This window comes from Xyrauchen texanus, chromosome 8, assembly GCF_025860055.1.
Source record: "Xyrauchen texanus isolate HMW12.3.18 chromosome 8, RBS_HiC_50CHRs, whole genome shotgun sequence".
NCBI lineage: Eukaryota > Metazoa > Chordata > Actinopteri > Cypriniformes > Catostomidae > Xyrauchen > Xyrauchen texanus.
The window spans coordinates 40,653,939-40,674,437 of record NC_068283.1 but is presented as its reverse complement, the minus strand read 5'-3'; the positions used below and the strand labels follow the sequence as shown (position 1 = coordinate 40,674,437).

Below are 20,499 nucleotides of genomic sequence, written 5' to 3'. Positions count from 1 at the left end.
TCAAGGAATTTTATTCCTAATTCTTTTTACTTACTCCAATTGAACTAAGTAAAAAAAAAAAATGTCCAAATGACCGCAACACAACATAAGGGTTAAGTGGTTCATTACATGTTTTGCTGCAGTTCCTAGGTGAACTGTTCACTGAGTTGCACTTAAAGCAAGTTTAATGTTCTCATTTAAAGATGAGGTTTTCATGGTTAATGCTATATGGAGTTTTAAATGAATAAAACCTACCCCCATAACCTAAACATTTAACCAAGCCTAACCAACAGTGTCCTAAAAAGCTGAGATGATTTTCTTTTTCTATATTGAAATGAACAAAACCGACGGCCCTACCCAAACTGCTACATCTAAACCTCACCGATAGTGTCATTAAAGTAAAGTGCGATGTGCATTATTGCACTATATGAATGTGGCAGGGCCGGGTCGTGATCATACACACATATGACGGACATGTCCGTTAACGATCTCTCTCCCCCGCACGATCCTCTGCAGTCGACCTTTAAACCTCAGAGGCTTGATTAGCCTAATACGGGACCAGGTGTGTATGATCACGACCCGGCCCCGCCCTCCGCCCTGCCACAATGCACTATTACCACTAAATGAAAGCAAGATGAAAGAGAGGCTTGTTTACATTTTCTATCGACTATATCAGACGTAATTCATCGAATAATGATCAAATAATGGAGAAGAGTGTTATAACCTGGCATATAACTATATATGGGGTGTAGTCAAGCGCGCATTCGGCACATTAAAGAGATCATGCCATGATGTCAGTGATGATGTTCATTCCTTCCAAAGTGTGTCAGATGGTGGTCTGCTGCATCCTCCGTAGCATAACGCTTAGTATCGGCCTGCAAGATCAGAATTGTGCGTGCAAATTGCGTATAGCAGCGTGTGTTTGCGCCGTTGCCTGCTCTGAATAATTCGGCATCATTCCCAAAATTCTAATCTTTGGATGCAGCAAAATACAGCCTGTTTGATTGTAAGGGTCAGAGAGAGAGAGAGGGATAATGAAAAAACAAAATACGACCCAACTAACATAATGAACCTCAGGGAAATATCATTTTATAAAGAAACGTTATGATCCATCTAACATTGTCTCTAAACACCCCTACGGAATGTCTTTATTCGTGGCCTTTCATTATTGATGACCTTAAAGAGGGTGAACGAGGGCTTTGACAGTCAGCTAGGGAACACGGCTGTCGCCCCGTGAGAATGAATAAGTAAAAGGAACAGATTGTCTCTGTGCCCGTCTGGCATTGTAACCATCCCGCACTCTCGTTTCTGAGCCATGAAACCAGCGTGACTCAACGCCACTGGACACCGTTTGGGCAAACGCGAGACTCTTGTTTCAACCAGCAGACTGATTGTCACATGAGAGCACAATACCAACACGGCCCACTGATGTGAAAGGAAAGATCGACTAGTTGTCTTCTTCAAAAGTTATTGCCATAATCTGCCTGAGAATTTCAGCGTTGATCAAAATCGCACCGCAACATTTGACAAATCAAGTGTTTTATTCATCAATCACTCAACAATGCAATAACAACTATAAAACCATTAGTAATAAATGTAAACATGTCTCGTTTCGCTGTGTACTGTACTAACTGTATGTGGTTGAGCCCCATCTGTGGCCCCTCAATCAAGGGCGTATCACGTCTTTCACACCTTCAGAAATCATAACTTGTGCCTTTTAAAAAAAAAATCAAAGAATAATCTTTAATATTCCACCCAAATTAGCCCCAGGCCCACCCAGCCCACCCTTGGCTACGCCACTGCCCGCACTACTCCATAATACTGTGACAACACTGCTTGAGAAACATTCACTGCACATTTGTGAGCGCTTATTTATGCGTTTTTAGTGTGAGCATGTATATGCAAAAGACAGATCGAGAAAAACTGGACAAGGGCCCAAAGAACATGGTAACATTTGAGCTTGCATGTGAGTGGCTCCAGTGGTTTAATCCATGTCTTCAGAAGTGATATGATAGGTCTGGATGAGCAACAGATCAATATTCAAGCACTTTTTTACTATAATATCTCCTCCCTGCACATAAGGTGGCAATATGCACAACAAATGTGAATCACCAAAAACACAAGAAGAAGAATGTGAAAGTGAAAGTGGAGATTTATAGCAAAAAAGGATTAAATATTCATCGGTTTCTCACCCAAACCTACCATGTTGCTTCTGAAGATAAGGATTTAACCACTGGAGTCTTGTGGAGAACTTTTATGCTGCTTTTATGTCCTTTTTGGAGCTTGAAAGTTTTGGTCACCATTCACTTGCATTGTATGGACCTACAGAGCTGAATTATTCTTCTAAAAATCATAATTGGTGTTCTGCTGAAAAAGAAAGTTGTACACATCTGGGATGGCATGAGGGTGAACAAATGATGAGAGAAATTTCATTTTTTGTGAACTAACCCTTTAAGCCCTCAAGCAGGTGTTCCAACTCATTTTCCGGGCCTGGGAAGCGAAGCTATGCTACAGCTTCACTACAGTCCAGAGTGACCCGAGTCATTTTTGAGAGAGAGTTAAGCCTTTTGTGGCCGGATGGCTTCAACAATCATAGTTTTTCTTCGGCCGATTCTGCACAGATCCTCTACGTTAAAAACATGTATTAAACATCGGACCTGAAATGAGAAACAAAACTTTTCTCCTCTGCTCATTAAAATATGGATCCAACTGCTAGAAGGAGTGTAATGCTCTTAAAACTGCAAATTAAAACCTCAGAATTCCCAGAGATCGTACTTGCACAGAACTCACTGAAGTTTTAGCATCTGGGGTTAGTTAAAGCTGAAATAGTAAAATAGTATTTGGCCGGGCCAATTCATTGATATTTGGCTTTGTTAAGATTATGAGCACCGGACAATTGCTCTGCCTGAGTTAGCGAGTAACAGAAGTGGTCATTCTATTGTGTTAGTTACAAAATCTACCCACAAACTTGACAAAGAATAATGCAAAAATTAAGTCATTATTGTGTAAAGTATATATATATATATATATATATATATATATATATATATATATATATATATATATATATATATATATATATATAGTCATACCAGAATTTGACTTGCAAGTGTAAAGTGAAATGCATGTGCACTCAATACGTCCAGCAGTTAAAAAAGACACTGTCTATTCTTCATTAAACTGCTGAACCATTATTTTTATTTTTATTTTATTTAATTTTTTTGCATACCAAATTATCACATTAGAATGATTTCTTAAAGATGAGGTGACACTGTGTATTCCTAGTGTACTGGAATAATGACTGCTGAAAATGGGGCTTTGCCATCCTGAGTAAAAATGGAATTTTAAAATAAATGATTTCCAACTGTAATAATAATTTGCAAGACTACTCATGTTTTTGGCAGTATTTCTGATCAATTTATTCCATCCCTGGTCAACAGAAGTGTCAGTTTTCTTTCAAAAACGCCATCGGCCACCCTGCTCTCTAGATATTAGTAATAGCATTGAAAGGAAGCCCTCGGCCGACCACTTTTGTAAAATACATTCACCCCCATAACTAAGCAAAAGAGAAAAGTGACAAACTGTGGTGTGGTAGACCAGACACGGTTCATGCCGTATTGGTAACTTAAACCAACTCCTTTGAAGTGGTCTGTTAACATGTGCTTTTAAATTGAAGGCACATCTGCAAACTTATCCATGAACCAGTGCTGATATTTCTAACGCAGATGCAAACAATTCCAGTCCATTCATTCCCGTCACTTTAGCCTCACCTAAAATGGTATGCATGACAGAATACATAAGCTATAGGTCTACTCTTGACTGAGGTTTACACATGGAAATATCCATGAGTGTTAATAACTGCGTGGGATCCGTGTGTACAGCGAGGCTTAAAAATCAGGTGTGACCCTGCACCTTTCTCTCCTACACAAATCTCTCTCTTTGATTATACAAAACACAAGTACATAATTGCATATCATTTTTGATGTCGACCCTTATTTTCAGTACAAAGCAAATTAATGCGATTCAAAATGATTCGTAACATTATTTACTAAATAAGAGGACATGACACAGAAGGTGACGTTATGATTGTTACAATAAAACAGTAAAAAGCCTCAACAACCAAAGACATCTTTTATCCGTACCATTAGTGTCTTTAATGTATCTTTGGAAATGAAAATGACTTGAAAAAGACATTTTCCATTCTGATTTTTTTTTTTTTTTTTTTATGTGCCATTTGTTACTTCAATTACATTTACATGAAAAGTTTTTTTTTTTTTTTCAGAAACTCAATTAACATTTTATTTACATTTAATACCATTAATGCTCTTCCAGACCTGCTGTCATTATTAACAGGCATCAGACAAGCCAAAATGTAAATGTATTCATGAAACACATAGCTCCGAAATTCAAGCGCAAAGACTGGAGACACACGGACTCGTTCCCCCTTTTGTAGATGGGACGCAAGAACGTCCCAACTATAATTGAAAAGTTACAGTAAATATTTATTTTTAAACTGATCAAATTAAAAATGTATTTTAATAAATGACAGTAGTTAGGCCATATATTCAGACAGACAGACAGACAGACAGACAGACAGATAGACAGATAGACAGATAGATAGATAGATAGATAGATAGATAGATAGATAGATAGATAGATAGATAGATAGATAGATAGATAGATAGATAGATAGATAGATAGATTTATTTTTTAATCTAGCTAATTCAAACTTGAGTCCATCCTGTAATATAATAATACCATATATTTGTTTTTCCAGTTGCGACTGACCCACTTGCGTTGTTTTCTCTGGAGCAGGCACTGGTATGGTTCAGTGTAATACAAACAAGAAAATATGTAGATTTCAGACCCAAGAAATAAGTCTGCTTACTACGAAACCACCTACACGACAATATGGCAATTTACAGTAAAATGCACATGTCATGACTTACAGTAAACGTATGGATATATTTAAATATATATACAATCTGATACATGCTATAAACAACCCCTTTGCCGTTCTTTTCAGACTCAATATGTCCGTTAAGTAACTACATAATTCCATGTTGAATTTGCACCCTTTAATCAATTAAGCAATGCGAGTGTGAGCGCAGTAACTATTGTATTTTAAATGGGAAACAGAGTGCAGCTTGCATGCACAAACAAAAACACACACTCCCTGGTTCTGCGAGCACGCAGTGGGGGCATGTTAGTAAAAATAAATAAATAAAACATTTAATAGAACCACTGTAAAAAACGGGAATGAATTAAACGTTGCACATGCAGTGCAAGCCAACTGTCTGCCAAGAGAGAAGCATAAACAACATCTGACTGTGAGACTGCACTAACTGCTGCAGTCAAACTTGGAGAAAGAATCGGGAATAATAGGCAGCTATTCTTGCAAGTATAAGTTGGGTTGGATAAATGCAAGTACAGATGCGAGACAAAATAACCACTAGAAATTAGATAAATAACGTGTGTTAGTAAGTTTAGAAATAGACGTAATAAATTCGAATTTCGATTAAAATGCCATAAACAAACACCTGTTTGGATAGTGGTTTTTCAACCATTATTCTTTATTCATTCTGCGTATGGGTAAACCTCTGCCTTTGAGCTCTCGGCCCACAAAGTGCACTTAAAATACATGTCTTGAAATGTTTATTTACATAAAGCAAATGAAGTGCATACCATTTTGTGAGCATTTTTTACAGAGTAACTAACTATAAAAGTTGATCAAAAGTGGTACATTGTTGCAATACCAAAACAGAAGGTTCCACTTTTAAGAGACGGCAAAAATATTCTCAATAGCCATTTCAATGCAAAACATACAGTGCAATAGCATTTGATTACAGTGCAAACAAAGAACACAAAAAAAACATCCTTCAGATGCAACTGAATGCAAAATACCTTGAATGTAAATGTATTAAAAAGTGCATTTAAAGATCAAATAATCAGATCATTTTGCATGAATGTAAAGTGTCTTAAAGACATCTTATGGCAAAACTAGTATCAGAAAAAGGTGACTTTGGATCAGTCGAGTGCAAGAACATGGTGTGGGGAAAAAAGACTTGTGCACATAAAATGCTGTAAAAACACTATATGAACACATAACAATTAATTAAATATTAACTTTTAAAATTTAAATAAGAACAGCCCATATACGACATATAAAAAGGCCACATTGCTACAAAATGAACAACATTAAACCGGGTCAGTGCTTATATTTATGCATACTTTTGTAGCCGTGCAAGCACAAAAAAAATCATAACAGCTAAGTATATGCTATGAAAGGCATTTGAAAATCATCTTTCAGAAAGAAAAACAAAACTGTCTTTTGGCATCAGTTTGCAATTCTCATAAGTTTGGAAAACTCTCAAGAAACTATAATATAATGCACAAACAAAATAGATTCAATGTAGCTCCATTAGAAGGTTTCAGATTCATCCAGTTGACATCATAAAGTTCTGATCTAAAGTCAGTATTCTCGCCTCTCTTTAATGTCACCAACCATATACAGGTATGAATAATTAAACAATAATTGAAAATCATAAAATGCAAATGCTTCACAGCAGATTTTAAATGAAAGTAGCCATAAAAAAGGCACTTCAAACAGCCACATTGCTGAATTATGAACATAAAATTAAACTAGAGCCGAGATGTAGTATGCATGTCGCAGTACAAGCACTCAAAAATGAATGACTGCAAAGAATATGCTATTAAAAGTATCCAAACACATGTATGTGGTTCAGCATTACGTTGCAATTCTCATACATTTGGAAACAACTCAAGAAACTATAACTTACATAAACAGCAGATGCAGATGCTAAAGAGATCTAGTTACAAATTCTAAAACCATATATGACCTATATAGCAATAATAGCAAATCTCCCATATGAGATGCATAACAGCAGATTTCAAATGTCACATGGGCATTCATGGGTTCTGATGAGAACATATCGCAATGCTGGGGGCAACGCTGGCGACCTTTGGCCTCTCCAAATCTTTAATAATTCGGGTATTGTATGGCAAACATGATCTGTACATGCGATCACGTTATTAAAACGTTTCCAACCCGTACGCATCTTACAATCTCCACCAGACAAAGATTTGGAGAGGGGAACAGAGTGAGAGAGAAACAAATGAGACTTGCAGTGCAAAGTCTATGTATCCATGCACTGCTCCTCCTCTCCCCTGCTTTTATATCAAATAGATTTGCAGCGTAGCGCCATTTTCTGCTCAAACCATGCGCAAAGCAACGCGTAAAAGAAAGTTGGAGACGTGCCATCAAACACAGAAAAGTGCAGAAGACAGCTCGCGCACAAACGCAACAGTCGCAAAGGAGAAAAGATCGCCGAAGCGAAAGTAAAAGACTGAATCCTGCAGAAGAATAAGGAGTTGTTTACCTGTGTGAGGCAGTATGGAGAGTACATGTTTATGTTTCAGATGCGTTATTGAATGGACGTGTTGCGCTGGGTCCCGCTCGCTCACTCCATGCTGCTGTAACTCCGCCTAAAGCGCTTCAAAGTGAAAGCTTACACAAAGTTTTACGAAGAGAAAACTTTCTCTCTCTCTCTCTCTCTCTCTCCCTCTTGCACACTATTTCTCGCTCTCCCGCTCTCTCTCTCTCTCTCTCTCTCTCTCTCTCTCTCTCTCTCTCTGTGTTCCCTCTGACTGAACAAACGTCTTTTCTGTCTGTTCAATGCGTCTTATGAGTCACTCAGCTTTGAGTTTAAATGCTTGCGTGGTTATGAGAAGGTACGATTTTGATAGTATAGTGTAATATAATATAGTATAGTAAAGTATATTATTATATAGAATTATTAAGTATTATTATATAGAATAGAATGAAACAGCATAGTATAGTATAATATGGTATTGTATAGAACAGAATAAAACAGTATAGTATTATTTAGTATAGTATAGTATTATAAAATGTTTTATAGAATAGAATGAAACCACATAGTATAGTACAGTATTATAAAGTATTATTATACAGAATAGAATGAAATAGTATAGTATAATATAATATAGTATTATAAAGTATTATTATACAGAATAGAATGAAATAATATAGTATAGTATTATAAAGTATTATTATACAGAATAGAATGAAATAGTATAGTATAATATAGTATAGTATTATAAAGTATTATTATACAGAATAGAATGAAATAGTATAGTATAATATAATATAGTATTATAAAGTATTATTATACAGAATAGAATGAAATAATATAATATAGTATTATAAAGTATTATTATACAGAATAGAATGAAATAATATAGTATAGTATTATAAAGTATTATTATACAGAATAGAATGAAACAGTATAGTATAATATAGTATAGTAAAGTATTTTAAAGAATTACGATATAGAATAGAATGAAACAGTATAGTATTATTTAGTATAGTATAGTATTATAAACTATTATATTCGAGAATAGAATGAAACCACATAGTATAGTACAGTATTATAAAGTATTATTATACAGAATAGAATGAAATAATATAATATAGTATAGTATCATAAAGTATTATTATACAGAATAGAATGAAATAGTATAGTATAATATAGTATAGTATTATAAAGTATTATTATACAGAATAGAATGAAACAGTATAGTATAATATAGTATAGTATAGTATTATAAAGTATTATTATACAGAATAGAATGAAATAATATAATATAGTATAGTATTATAAAGTATTATTATACAGAATAGAATGAAATAGTATAGTATAATATAGTATAGTATTATTATACAGAATAGAATGAAATAGTATAGTATAATATAGTATAGTAAAGTATTTTAAAGAATTACGATATAGAATAGAATGAAACAGTATAGTATTATTTAGTATAGTATAGTATTATAAACTATTATATTCGAGAATAGAATGAAACCACATAGTATAGTATAGTATTATAAAGTATTATTATACAGAATAGAATGAAATAATATAATATAGTATAGTATCATAAAGTATTATTATACAGAATAGAATGAAATAGTATAGTATAATATAGTATAGTATTATAAAGTATTATTATACAGAATAGAATGAAACAGTATAGTATAATATAGTATAGTATAGTATTATAAAGTATTATTATACAGAATAGAATGAAATAATATAATATAGTATAGTATTATAAAGTATTATTATACAGAATAGAATGAAATAGTATAGTATAGTATAATATAGTATAGCATTATAAAGTATTATTATAATACAGAATAGAATGAAATAGTATAGTATAATATAGTATAGTATTATAAAGTATTATAATACAGAACAGAATGAAACAGTATAGTATTATTTAGTATAGTATAGTATTATAAACTATTATTTTCGAGAATAGAATGAAACCATATAGTATAGTATAGTATAGTATAGTATAGTATAGTATTATTATACAGAATAGAATGAAATAGTATAGTATAATATAGTATAGTAAAGTATTTTAAAGTATTACTATATAGAATAGAATGAAACAGTATTGTATAATATAGTATAATATAGTATTATAAACTATTATTTTCAAGAATAGAATGAAACCATATAGTATAGTATAGTATTATACAATGTTTTTTAGAATAGAATGAAACCACATAGTATAGTATTATAAAGTATTATTATACAGAATAGAATGAAATAGTATAGTATAGTATTATAAAGTATTATTATACAGAATAGAATGAAATAGTATAGTATAATATAGTATAGTAAAGTATTTTAAAGTATTACTATATAGAATAGAATGAAACAGTATAGTATAATATAGTATAATATAGTATAATAAAGTATTATTTTCGAGAATAGAATGAAACCATATAGTATAGTATAGTATTATAAAATGTTTTTTAGAATAGAATGAAACCACATAGTATAGTATTATAAAGTATTATTATACAGAATAGAATGAAATAGTATAGTATAGTATTATAAAGTATTATTATACAGAATAGAATGAAATAGTATAGTATAATATAGTATAGTATTATAAAGTATTATTATACAGAATAGAATGAAATAGTATAGTATAGTATAATATACTATTATTATACAGAATAGAATGAAATAGTATAGTATAGTATAATATAGTATAGTATTATAAAGTATTATAATAAAGAATAGAATGAAATAGTATAGTATAATATAGTATAGTATTATAAAGTATTATTATACAGAATAGAATGAAACAGTATAGTATAATATAGTATAGTATTATAAAGTATTATTATACAGAATAGAATGAAACAGTATAGTATAATATAGTATAGTATAGTATTATAAATTATTATTTTCGAGAATAGAATGAAACCAAATAGTATAGTATAGTATTATTATACAGAATAGAATGAAACAGTATAGTATAATATAGTATAGTATTATAAAGTATTATTATACAGAATAGAATGAAACAGTATAGTATAATATAGTATAGTATAGTATTATAAACTATTATTTTCGAAATAGAATGAAACCATATAGTATAGTATAGTATTGTATAGTATTGTATAGTATAGTATAGTATAGTATAGTATAGTATAGTATAGTATAGTATTATTATACAGAATAGAATGAAACAGTATAGTATAATATGGTATCTTATAGAACAGAATAAAATCGTGAAGTATAGTATTATAAAGTATTATTATACAGAACAGAATGAAACAGTATGGCAAAATATAGTATAGTATTTTAAAGTATTATTATAAAGAATAGAATGAAACAGCATAGTATTGTATAATATTATAAAGTATTATTATACCATATAGAATGAAACAGTATAATATAGTATAGTATAGTATAGTATAGTATAGAACAGAATAAAACAGTATAGTATAGTATTATACAGTATAGTATAATATAGTATTATAAAATATTATTATATAGAATAGAATGAAACCATATAGTATAGTATAATATAGTATAATATTATTTTATTGAAAAGAATGAAACAGTATACTAGAGTATAATATGGTATTGTATAGAGTATAGTATGGTATAATGTAGTGTAGTGTAGTATAGGATAAAACAGTATATAGTATAGAATAATATAATATTGTATAGAATATAATAAAACAGTATATAGTAGTGTAATACAGAATAGTATAGAATAGAATAAAACAGTATATAATAGTATTGTATAGTATAGTACAGTTGATTTTACATGGCAAAAAATGAACATATGCCGCTATTTCTATCTGATCTGTCTCTGAACATTACATTGTTAGTGTAACCTATTTTAGTCAAACTGATTCAGTCAGAGTAAATTATATTTTTGACTTGATTATAAGTCTAATTTTTTCAACTATTTAATATATTATGATTAAAGCACATTTTATAGAATAACATACTCTAGTATAGTATAGTATAGTATAGTATAGCATAGTATAGCATAGTATGTTTTACATGGTAAAAGATGGAAATATGAAGCTATTTCTACCTGAAACTGTACTTTTGTCAGTGTAAACTATTTTAGTGAGGTTGCTTCAGTCATATTAAATATTCTTTTAATAAAAAAAAGTTAATTTGGATGTTACCACATTAAGCACATTTTACATAAATATGCAGCTATTTCTATTTGATCTGTCCCTTAAAATGACTTTTGTTAGTATCATTTAATTTGATCAAGTTTATTCAGATATATTAATTTGTACTTTTAACATGAATAAAACTAGTTAATTTAGATTTACACATTTTAGGTTGCCTAATATTTTTATAGTATAATATAAACAATTAAAAGTAAATATATTCAGCTGTTTCTACCCGATCTGTCCTTCAAAATGTACTTTCATTAGGTAACCTTATTTAGTCAGGTTAATTCAGTAAAATTAAAATGTATTTAGAATAAAACAAGCTAATTTAGATGTTATTACAAGAAGCACATTTTAGGAAGCCTGATATTTTTTATAGTATAATATAGTATAGTATACTGTAGTATAGTGTAGTATAGTGTAGTATAGCATAGTATAGTACTATATAGAATAGAATGAAACAGTATAGTATAATATGGTATTGTATAGAATGGAATAAAATGATATAGTATTGTATAGTATTATATGGAATAGGATGAAATAGTATAGTATAGCACACAATGGGAAAAAAAGTATAGCATAGTATATTATAGAATGAAACAGTAAACTGTACTATAGTGTAGTATAGTATAGCATAGCATGGTATAGTATAATATATAACAGTATATTATAATATAGTGTAGTATTGTATAGAATAGAAGAGTATAGTATAGTGTAGTATAGAATAATATAGTATTGTATATAATATAATAAAACAGTATATTGTAGTGTAATAAAGAGTAGTACAGAACAGAATAAAACTGTATACTGTAGTATAGTACAGTAAAAAAGTGAAAAGCTACAGTATTTCTACTTGATCTGTCCTTTAAAATTACTTTTGTTAGTGTCATTTCATTTGTGCAAGTTTATTCAGATACTTTTTACTTTTATATCATTTTATAAACAAACTATGTGAAGAATTGTGCTTTTTGAAAAATATAAGTAAAATATATAAATATATTTAATTATGTCTTTAAATGACTGTCGCATGTCGTTATTAGTAAATGAACTGTAAAGGACAAACGGATAATCTGGACTACAACATGCACACACAGTGGTGGTAGCGCTGTCCTGTTTCAAACTTCTAAATGAATGTGCTTTCTAAAACATGAAAGGGGTGAGCATTAAGGAAAGAGCAGACGGCAAGAGTGGAGGTATAACGTTTTGGAGCACGTCCTTGGGTGGGGATTTCTGGTGGGGTTGAAGTCATTGAGTAGGAGTGGAGCCGAAGACTGGATGTGCCACCGGAGGCCGGGAGATTTATGAGCCCCGACTGCCTGTGCAGCTCCACCGCAAGCCACTGCAGGAGAAACAAAGAGATCTCGGCACTGTGCGGCCAATTACAGCCCTCTGCCAGGGGAACCAGAGAGCTGGAGAAGGGAGGAAACTGGGGAACAGTAGAGCGCAGGACGACCACACAGGAAACACATACCTGCGTGAATCATCATTTGTCTTAAGATAACCGCCGTTTACCTTATATAACCCCTGACATGTCATGTGTATATAGCTGACAAATAGCATATCTAATGATAGTTTTCAAGATCTTTGAAATCATCAAACATCAGGATTTTAGGCTTAAATGTATTTATTTTTAATACTTACTTTTCACTCACTCTTGTGTCATTCTGAGCCAGTTTATTCGTGAAGAATATTGACAAATTTTACTTCGGCCCTACATCAAGAAACTAGGGAGACCTAATCTTTTAAAGGAATATTCTGGGTTTAATGCAAGTTAAACTCAATCAACAGCATTTGTGGCATAATGTTGATTAGCACAAAAATTTATTTAGACTCGGAGCTCCTTTTTTTAAAAACAAAAAGGAAAAATGAGGTTCCAGGGAGGCACTTACAATGGAAGTGAATGGGAGCCAAACTATAAACATTAAAATACTCACTGTTTCAAAAGTATTGCCACAAGACATAAACAATATGCATGTCAACATGATTTTAGTGTGATAAAATCACTTACTAACCATTTCTGTGCAGCGATATATTCAATTTACAACTTTGTTGCCATGACGACGGAAAACTGTAAATCCAAAAATCCTAATATGACCGTAAAAACGACGATTTAAACAACTTTACAGCTCAAATAATACACAAATTTAAACAGAAAAATTAAAGCAAGTGCTTTTTTAAATTTAGAAGCTTCACATTTCTGTTTAAACCCTCCAAAAACAAATCCCCATTCACTTCCATTGTAAGTGCCTCAATGTAACCTCGATTTTTGTGGTAATCAACATTTTGCCACAAATGGCCTTAAAGCTTATAGAATAGTTTGTCACTCTGTTGGACTCTGTTTGTCACTGTACCTTCATGTCAACCACTCACAGACACATAATGTTACCAAATGAGGAGTGTATGTTTTTCTTTTAGTAACTTGGTTCTTTTGAGGCTACTAAACTTATTACAAGTGCATGAAAGTAGATGGATTCAATGTTTAGGGAACTTCCCCGAATTCTCTACCCTTAGCCACCCCGAGATCCTGATCTGAGTTGTAACAAAATGCCACAAAACCAGTTCAAAGCCATGAAGTGAGACAAGGTTTTCCCTAAACTGAAAACACTTCATACAAACGTGGTAATGCACATAGCACCTCTAAAGATGTGGCCCACATTTAGTGGTTTGAGTGGGTACAAGTGTACTAATCTAACACATGACAGAACCACATGCTAGGACTAAATCAGGAGCGGGTGGTCATACTGTACACAGAGCAGTACATTAATGTTTCATTGTATTCATTTGGCAGACCTTTTATCCAAAGTGACTTACAATGTATTCAAGACACACATTCAACCAGTCTATGTGTTCCTGGGAATCAAACCCATGACTTTGGTTTTGCTACAGTTGTTGCTGGTGTTGCAATGCTCCACCAGTTCAGCTACAGGAACAAAACAACTGCACATAGTTTACTGCGAAGCATGTGAAAGGTTTACTTTAAGGTTTATATATTGAGTGCTTATTGTTGTTATTAGTGTTACATGTGGTCTAGTTCAGTGGTTCTCAACTGGTTTTGCTTCAAGTCCCTGCTTTAATATTGGACATCAAGGGATGACTCGACACAGTGCCAAAATTGTTTATCATATAAAACAAAACAAAAATGCACTTCAAATAAAAACATTCATATTTAGTAATATGACCATTAAATGCCAATGCGATTACGAAATCGACATGTTGCTTCCGAATGTTCATGTACCCTGAAATCAATCTCATTTTGTAGAGTTATTGACAATTGCCAATTCAGTTCAAAAGCATGCACCTAAAAGTGCAACTCGCATTTGGCGCCACTCTGTGGACATTTCACCTGGAAACGAGCTCACACGTGACCATACATTCAACACTTCAAGCTTTGGGCATTGGTCTGAATTTCAGAAAGCACAGACCGATTTTAGCGATCTATTGTTGCCAAATTCCCTTTAAGATCAGTCTGGAACAGCACAGGATGAACAAATTAACTAACAATTGAATTTTGGTTTCTAAATGTCTCAAGAATTTCGATCGTCTCATGCTTTCTGCAGCCAATAATTCACAGCACGAACTTATTGTGGTTAGCACAAACCATGTTTATCCTCGCTACTAATGAAACTGTATTTTGTGTAGTCTGGGTAAAATTGTTTTTTACTTGCATACTTTTGTTCATGGTTTTTACAGATGAAGGCATCAAATGTGGCTAAATCATGAGAGAATCTTCATTTTTGGGTGAACTGTCCCTTTAATTCTGAATAATGAAGCTTGTCCATTTTTAGTTGAAGTAGCCTTCACTTTAGCTTTAGCAAATTTGAAATATTCCTTCAAGGTATCAAATTATTTGTGTGATTTAATGGTAGTTCCACCTTGTGAAATGATTGGCCCTGATCATCCGTTGTTTTAGAACAATCGGCTTTTAGAGGCTGATACCGAAGTTTGGCCGAAGCATCGGTGAATCTCAGTCGCCACCCATCAGTTGAAAACCACAGTCTAGTTTCTATTAGGTCAATACATTTAAATAATTAGGTCTATAAATCTAATGGTAAATTCTTTTCAAAGCGCTTTACACTGTGACTCATTCACCCATTCACACACACACACTCACACACCAATGATGGCAGAGCTGAAATGCAAGGCGCTAGCCTGCCATTGGGAGAAAACTTGCGGTTCAGTGTCTTGCCCAAGGACACTTTGGCATGTGGAGTCATGTGGGCCGGGAATCAAACCGCCAACACTGCGATTAGTGACCAACCCGCTCTACCACCTGAGACACGGCCGCCCTAATGACACTGATGTCATGACAAAAGCTGTTTTATCAGTTTGAGCAATGAATATCCTGGTTTCTACACAAAATAAAGAAGAAGAAAAAAAGAAAAATAGTACAGGCCCTCAGTTTTTCCTCTAAATTAACCTCAGGGACAACACAGCAAGACATATTTCTGATATCCAACACTGAAATATTTTACACCTCACCCCCTTTTCAACTTTCCACCAATCATGTTTAATCATTTTCCCTCCATTTCTGCAAATGTCTCCTGCACCCTGTGACTTTGCTGGAGCAACTCACATTTTTTCCAAAACACTGGCAAAAGCGATCCGCTGGAAACGAGGAGTAGAAAGCAGCTCCCAGCTCATTAACAGTCTCATTTTCAGTCATCCACTGACTCCCCTTCCCATCGCTCCATCCCTGAGTCCCACTCTTCTATTTTTATTGCCATTTTATATCACTCCCATCATCGTAAATCCAGCGATCTCGCTGGGTGGAATTTTAAAAGCTCTGCTTCTTTCAGCTTTCTATACCCTCGTGTACACTTTTCATTTTAAAGAAGTATGCATGTTATAATTTTCATTTCCCACAAGAAAACACCGCTCCGGTGGAATTATGTGTGACTTACTTTCTGATATATATATATATTGTTTTTTTTCCAGCTTTTTACAATGCATATGTGCATATGGAAATAATAAATGGTTATGTTTTGCAGTTGCAGTGAATAATGGCTAGTGACTTGAAATGTATATCAACAATAGCAGTAACAATGCTTAAGCAATAATGCAGTAATATGGAGGCATACCCTATAGGAGTCAGATACTACGAAGCATTCTGGAATCCCATGACCTCTGGATGGGTCTTCATTCACCAGAAACGGTTCTGTGGCCTGAAAAATAATACAACAGTAAATGTGTTTATTGATTGTAAACATGAACATTGTGATTAGAATACTGTTGATACTTTAGATTCAGCCATTCACTCTTAAAGAAAAGATTCTTCAATGTATTTGCAGCACCTTTAAATTAACAAAGAACCTTCACCATTTGGGACAGGTGTCTTCCATTCCATCCATTTTCAGGCCAAGGACCCCTACATTTCGACACGTAACTCATACAGTAACATACTATGGACATGAATGAATGATACCTCAAATCACGTGCCTCACTGAGGAGAGGAGAGCTAATTCCTTTCTAAGTGATCAGATTTACACGTTTTATGCCTATGATGATAAAATCCCATAGACTTACACTGAAGAACGTTCCCAAGCAGTGGCATCTCAGGGTCATTATTTAGTGTGGGGCACAAACAATCACTTAACAACCAATTATTTGACCGATCTTTGAAACATTGATGAATAATTCCAAATCCTGTCTGTCATTTTGATAAAAAAAGAAACAAGTAAAACATTTTAACCTGGTGTATCAGTTTTGACTTCACTCTTTGTCTCTCACATTCCTGCTGTGCATGAGCCCTGTTTATTCCCTGGCATTAATATACGCATTAGATGCGTATTAACTGGCGCCATCATCATTTACACCTGGTATTGTGCATCTCTTTTGTGTTAAGTTTTTGAGTAGATCTGATTTCATGACTGCATACATAAATCATTACTTTAGTGTAAAGCGCAAAAAAACGGTGCATAATTTCAGCCAATTGTGCATGCATTTAATAAGAGCAAGCATCACTTTTAGAGCAGATTTGTTTGTTCATTATTTTAGTGTAGTAACTGTCTTAACTGAGCTTCACAAATGTGCTTCTCATATTACATTTTATGTTCACATCAGGGACTATAATGTCCTGTGAACTTGTTCATGTATGTATGCGCTTTAACCGTGTTTTAACCATTTAATTTCATGACAGAATTTATACAGATTTAACTGATTGTACAACACTATAGCAATCACATAGCAATGCATTAACAACCATTCAGAACACCTAAACAACCATTTAGAAATGCCAGAACAACCACCCACAACACCCTAGCAACCACATAGCAACACACTGAGAACCACTTAGAACACCTAAACAACCATTTAGCAAAGCCCAAGCAACCATGTAGCAACGCCCTAGAAACAAAGCAGAACACCATAGCAACCACATAGCAACACACTAACAACCACTTAGAACACCTAAACAAACATATAGCAACACCTGGCAACCACCCACAACACCCTAGCAACAGCATAGCAACATACTAACAACCATTTAGAATACCTACAGTAAGAAACCATTTAGCAATGCCCTGACAACCACCCACAACACCCAAGCAACCAATTAGTAACACACTGAACAACCCCTTAGAACCCCTAAGCAACCATATAGCAACACCCTGGCAACCAAATAAAACAACAAAGCAACCACATAGAAACACACTAATAACAACTTAGAACCGCTAAGCAACAATTTAGCAACACCTGGCAACCACCCACAACACTATAGCAACCACATAGCAATGCGCTAACAAACATTCAGAACATTTACATTTTACATTTATGTATTTGGTAGACACTTTTATTCAAAGCGACTTACAGAGCACTTATTACAGGGACAATCCCACCAGAGCAACCTGGAGTTAAGTGCCTTGCTCAAGGACACAATGGTGATGGCTGTGGGGATCGAACCGACAACCTTCTGCTTAACAGTTTAGTGCTTTAGCCCACTTCGCCACCACCACTCCACACCTAACAACCTTAGAAAACCTAAGCAACCACATAGCAACACACCGAGAGCTATGTAGCAATCCCCTGGCAATCAAACAGAACACCCCAGCAACCATATAGCAACACACTAACAACAATTTAGAACACCTAAAGCAACCATATAGCAACACATGGCAACCACCCGCAACAGCATAGCAATGTGCTAACAACCATTCAGAATACCTACAGTAAGCAACCATTTAATAATGCCCTGACAACCATCCACAACACCCTAGCAACCACATAGCAATACACTAACAACCCCTTAGAATTCCTATGCAAACATATAGCAACACCCTAGCAACCGCAAAGCAATACACTAACAACCACTTAGAACGCATAAAGAACCATGTGACAATGCCCTGGAAACCCCCCACAACACCCTAGCAACCACATTGCAACACACTGACAACCCCTAAGAACTCCTATGCAGCCATATACTGTGGCAACACCCTGGCAACCACCAACAACACCCTAGCAACAGCATAGCAATACACTAACAACCACTTAGAACGCCTAAATAACCATGTGACAATGCCCTGGAAACTACCCACAATGCCCTAGCAACCACATAGCAACACATTGACAACCCCTAAGAACTCCTAAGCAGCCATATACTGTGGCAACACCCTGGCAACCACAAACAACACCCTAGCAACAGCATAGCAATGTGCTAACAACCATTCAGAATACTTACAGTAAGCAACCATTTAACAATGCCCTAACAACCACTCTCAACACCCTAGCAACCACATAGTAACATAGTGACACCCCTTAGAACTCCTATGTAACCATAAACTGTAGCAACACCCTGGCAACCACCCACAACATCCAAGCAACTGCATAGCAACATGCTAATAACCACTTAGAACACCTAAGCAACCATATGCCAAAGCCCTGGCAACCACCTAGAAGACCCTAGCATCATGGAGGTAGGTTTTGCACAGGCAATTGGACATAAATAATGTATAAAATCCTATGACTTGGGGAGAGTTGTGCTATTATTTTTCTTATGCCTACAATTTTAATCCGATGGGAAAAAAATATGGGGTGGAGAAATTCTACAGACACATCTAAAGACAAGAACATCATAGAAACTTGGAAATAGGCTCTTTTGCTAAAAAGCATTCAGAACACCTTAGCCATTGCATAATGCCTTGACAAACTGTCATAACACCCTAGCATCATTGAGGCAAGTTTTGCATGGGCAATCAGCACTTACATTTTCTTCAGAAAATATCTTGACTAAACATAATATCTATACTAAACACAACAATTCTGATCAAACTTTGCGCCGTTCATGTGCTATGTACATCTCCATGTGGCCTGTAATCAGACTCAGCAGGTTTCATACTGAGCTCAATGCAACTCGACGTGCTGTGCACAGTAAGACCAGACTCTCCAAACTGGTTCCCATTCACAATGACTGACTTCCCAGTATGTCCGTGACTTATTTAGCACAAACCGCTCACACAGCGACTCTTTCTCCCTACACTGCCGCCAAGGTGGTTAGATTTTCTTAGAGTGTTGTGTCCATTCATCCAGGTTCATTTGTATGCTGGGGGAAACACTGACTGGGTCTGCAGAACTGAATGAGCCCCATTCCAGTTTATCCATTAGTGGGATAATGTTAAATCACACAGCAAAGCTGGGGGGCAAAAGCAAAGTCTGTTCACACGACGGCATTATGGGGCAGGAGGGCTGGATCATTGTTTGATTAACTCATATGCAAATATCAAATTAATTTAAAATGAAAATTACATGGCTCTTTCAGAGCTCAGGAGACTTAATGGAGTTCAAATTGAGATCTCAGACTTTTGATTGCAGACTTTGATAGACATTTTATTTTAATAAATTAATTAATTTATTCTCCCCTTTTCTCCCCAATTTGGAATGCCCAATTGGCTCTAAGTCCTCATGGTGACGTAGTGACTCAATCCGGGTGGCGGAGGAAGAATCTCAGTTGCATCCGCGTCCGAGACGTCAATCCGAGCATCTCA

General features: G+C 34.3%; 1 protein-coding gene across 4 annotated transcripts in view; it reads right to left on the bottom strand.

Moving 5' to 3' along the window:
• Window positions 1-20,499, bottom strand: part of nfixb (nuclear factor I/Xb) — a 231,448-nt gene that overhangs the window by 162,418 nt on the left and 48,531 nt on the right. For 3 of the 4 annotated variants that reach the window (XM_052131251.1, XM_052131263.1, XM_052131252.1), the window contains exon 2: window positions 16,603-16,686. In XM_052131251.1, coding sequence (XP_051987211.1) covers window positions 16,603-16,686 — 84 coding nt within the window. Of the gene's footprint in view, window positions 1-7,379; window positions 7,622-16,602; window positions 16,687-20,499 lie in introns of those variants that run through there. The other variant, XM_052131253.1, reaches the window with a different exon arrangement.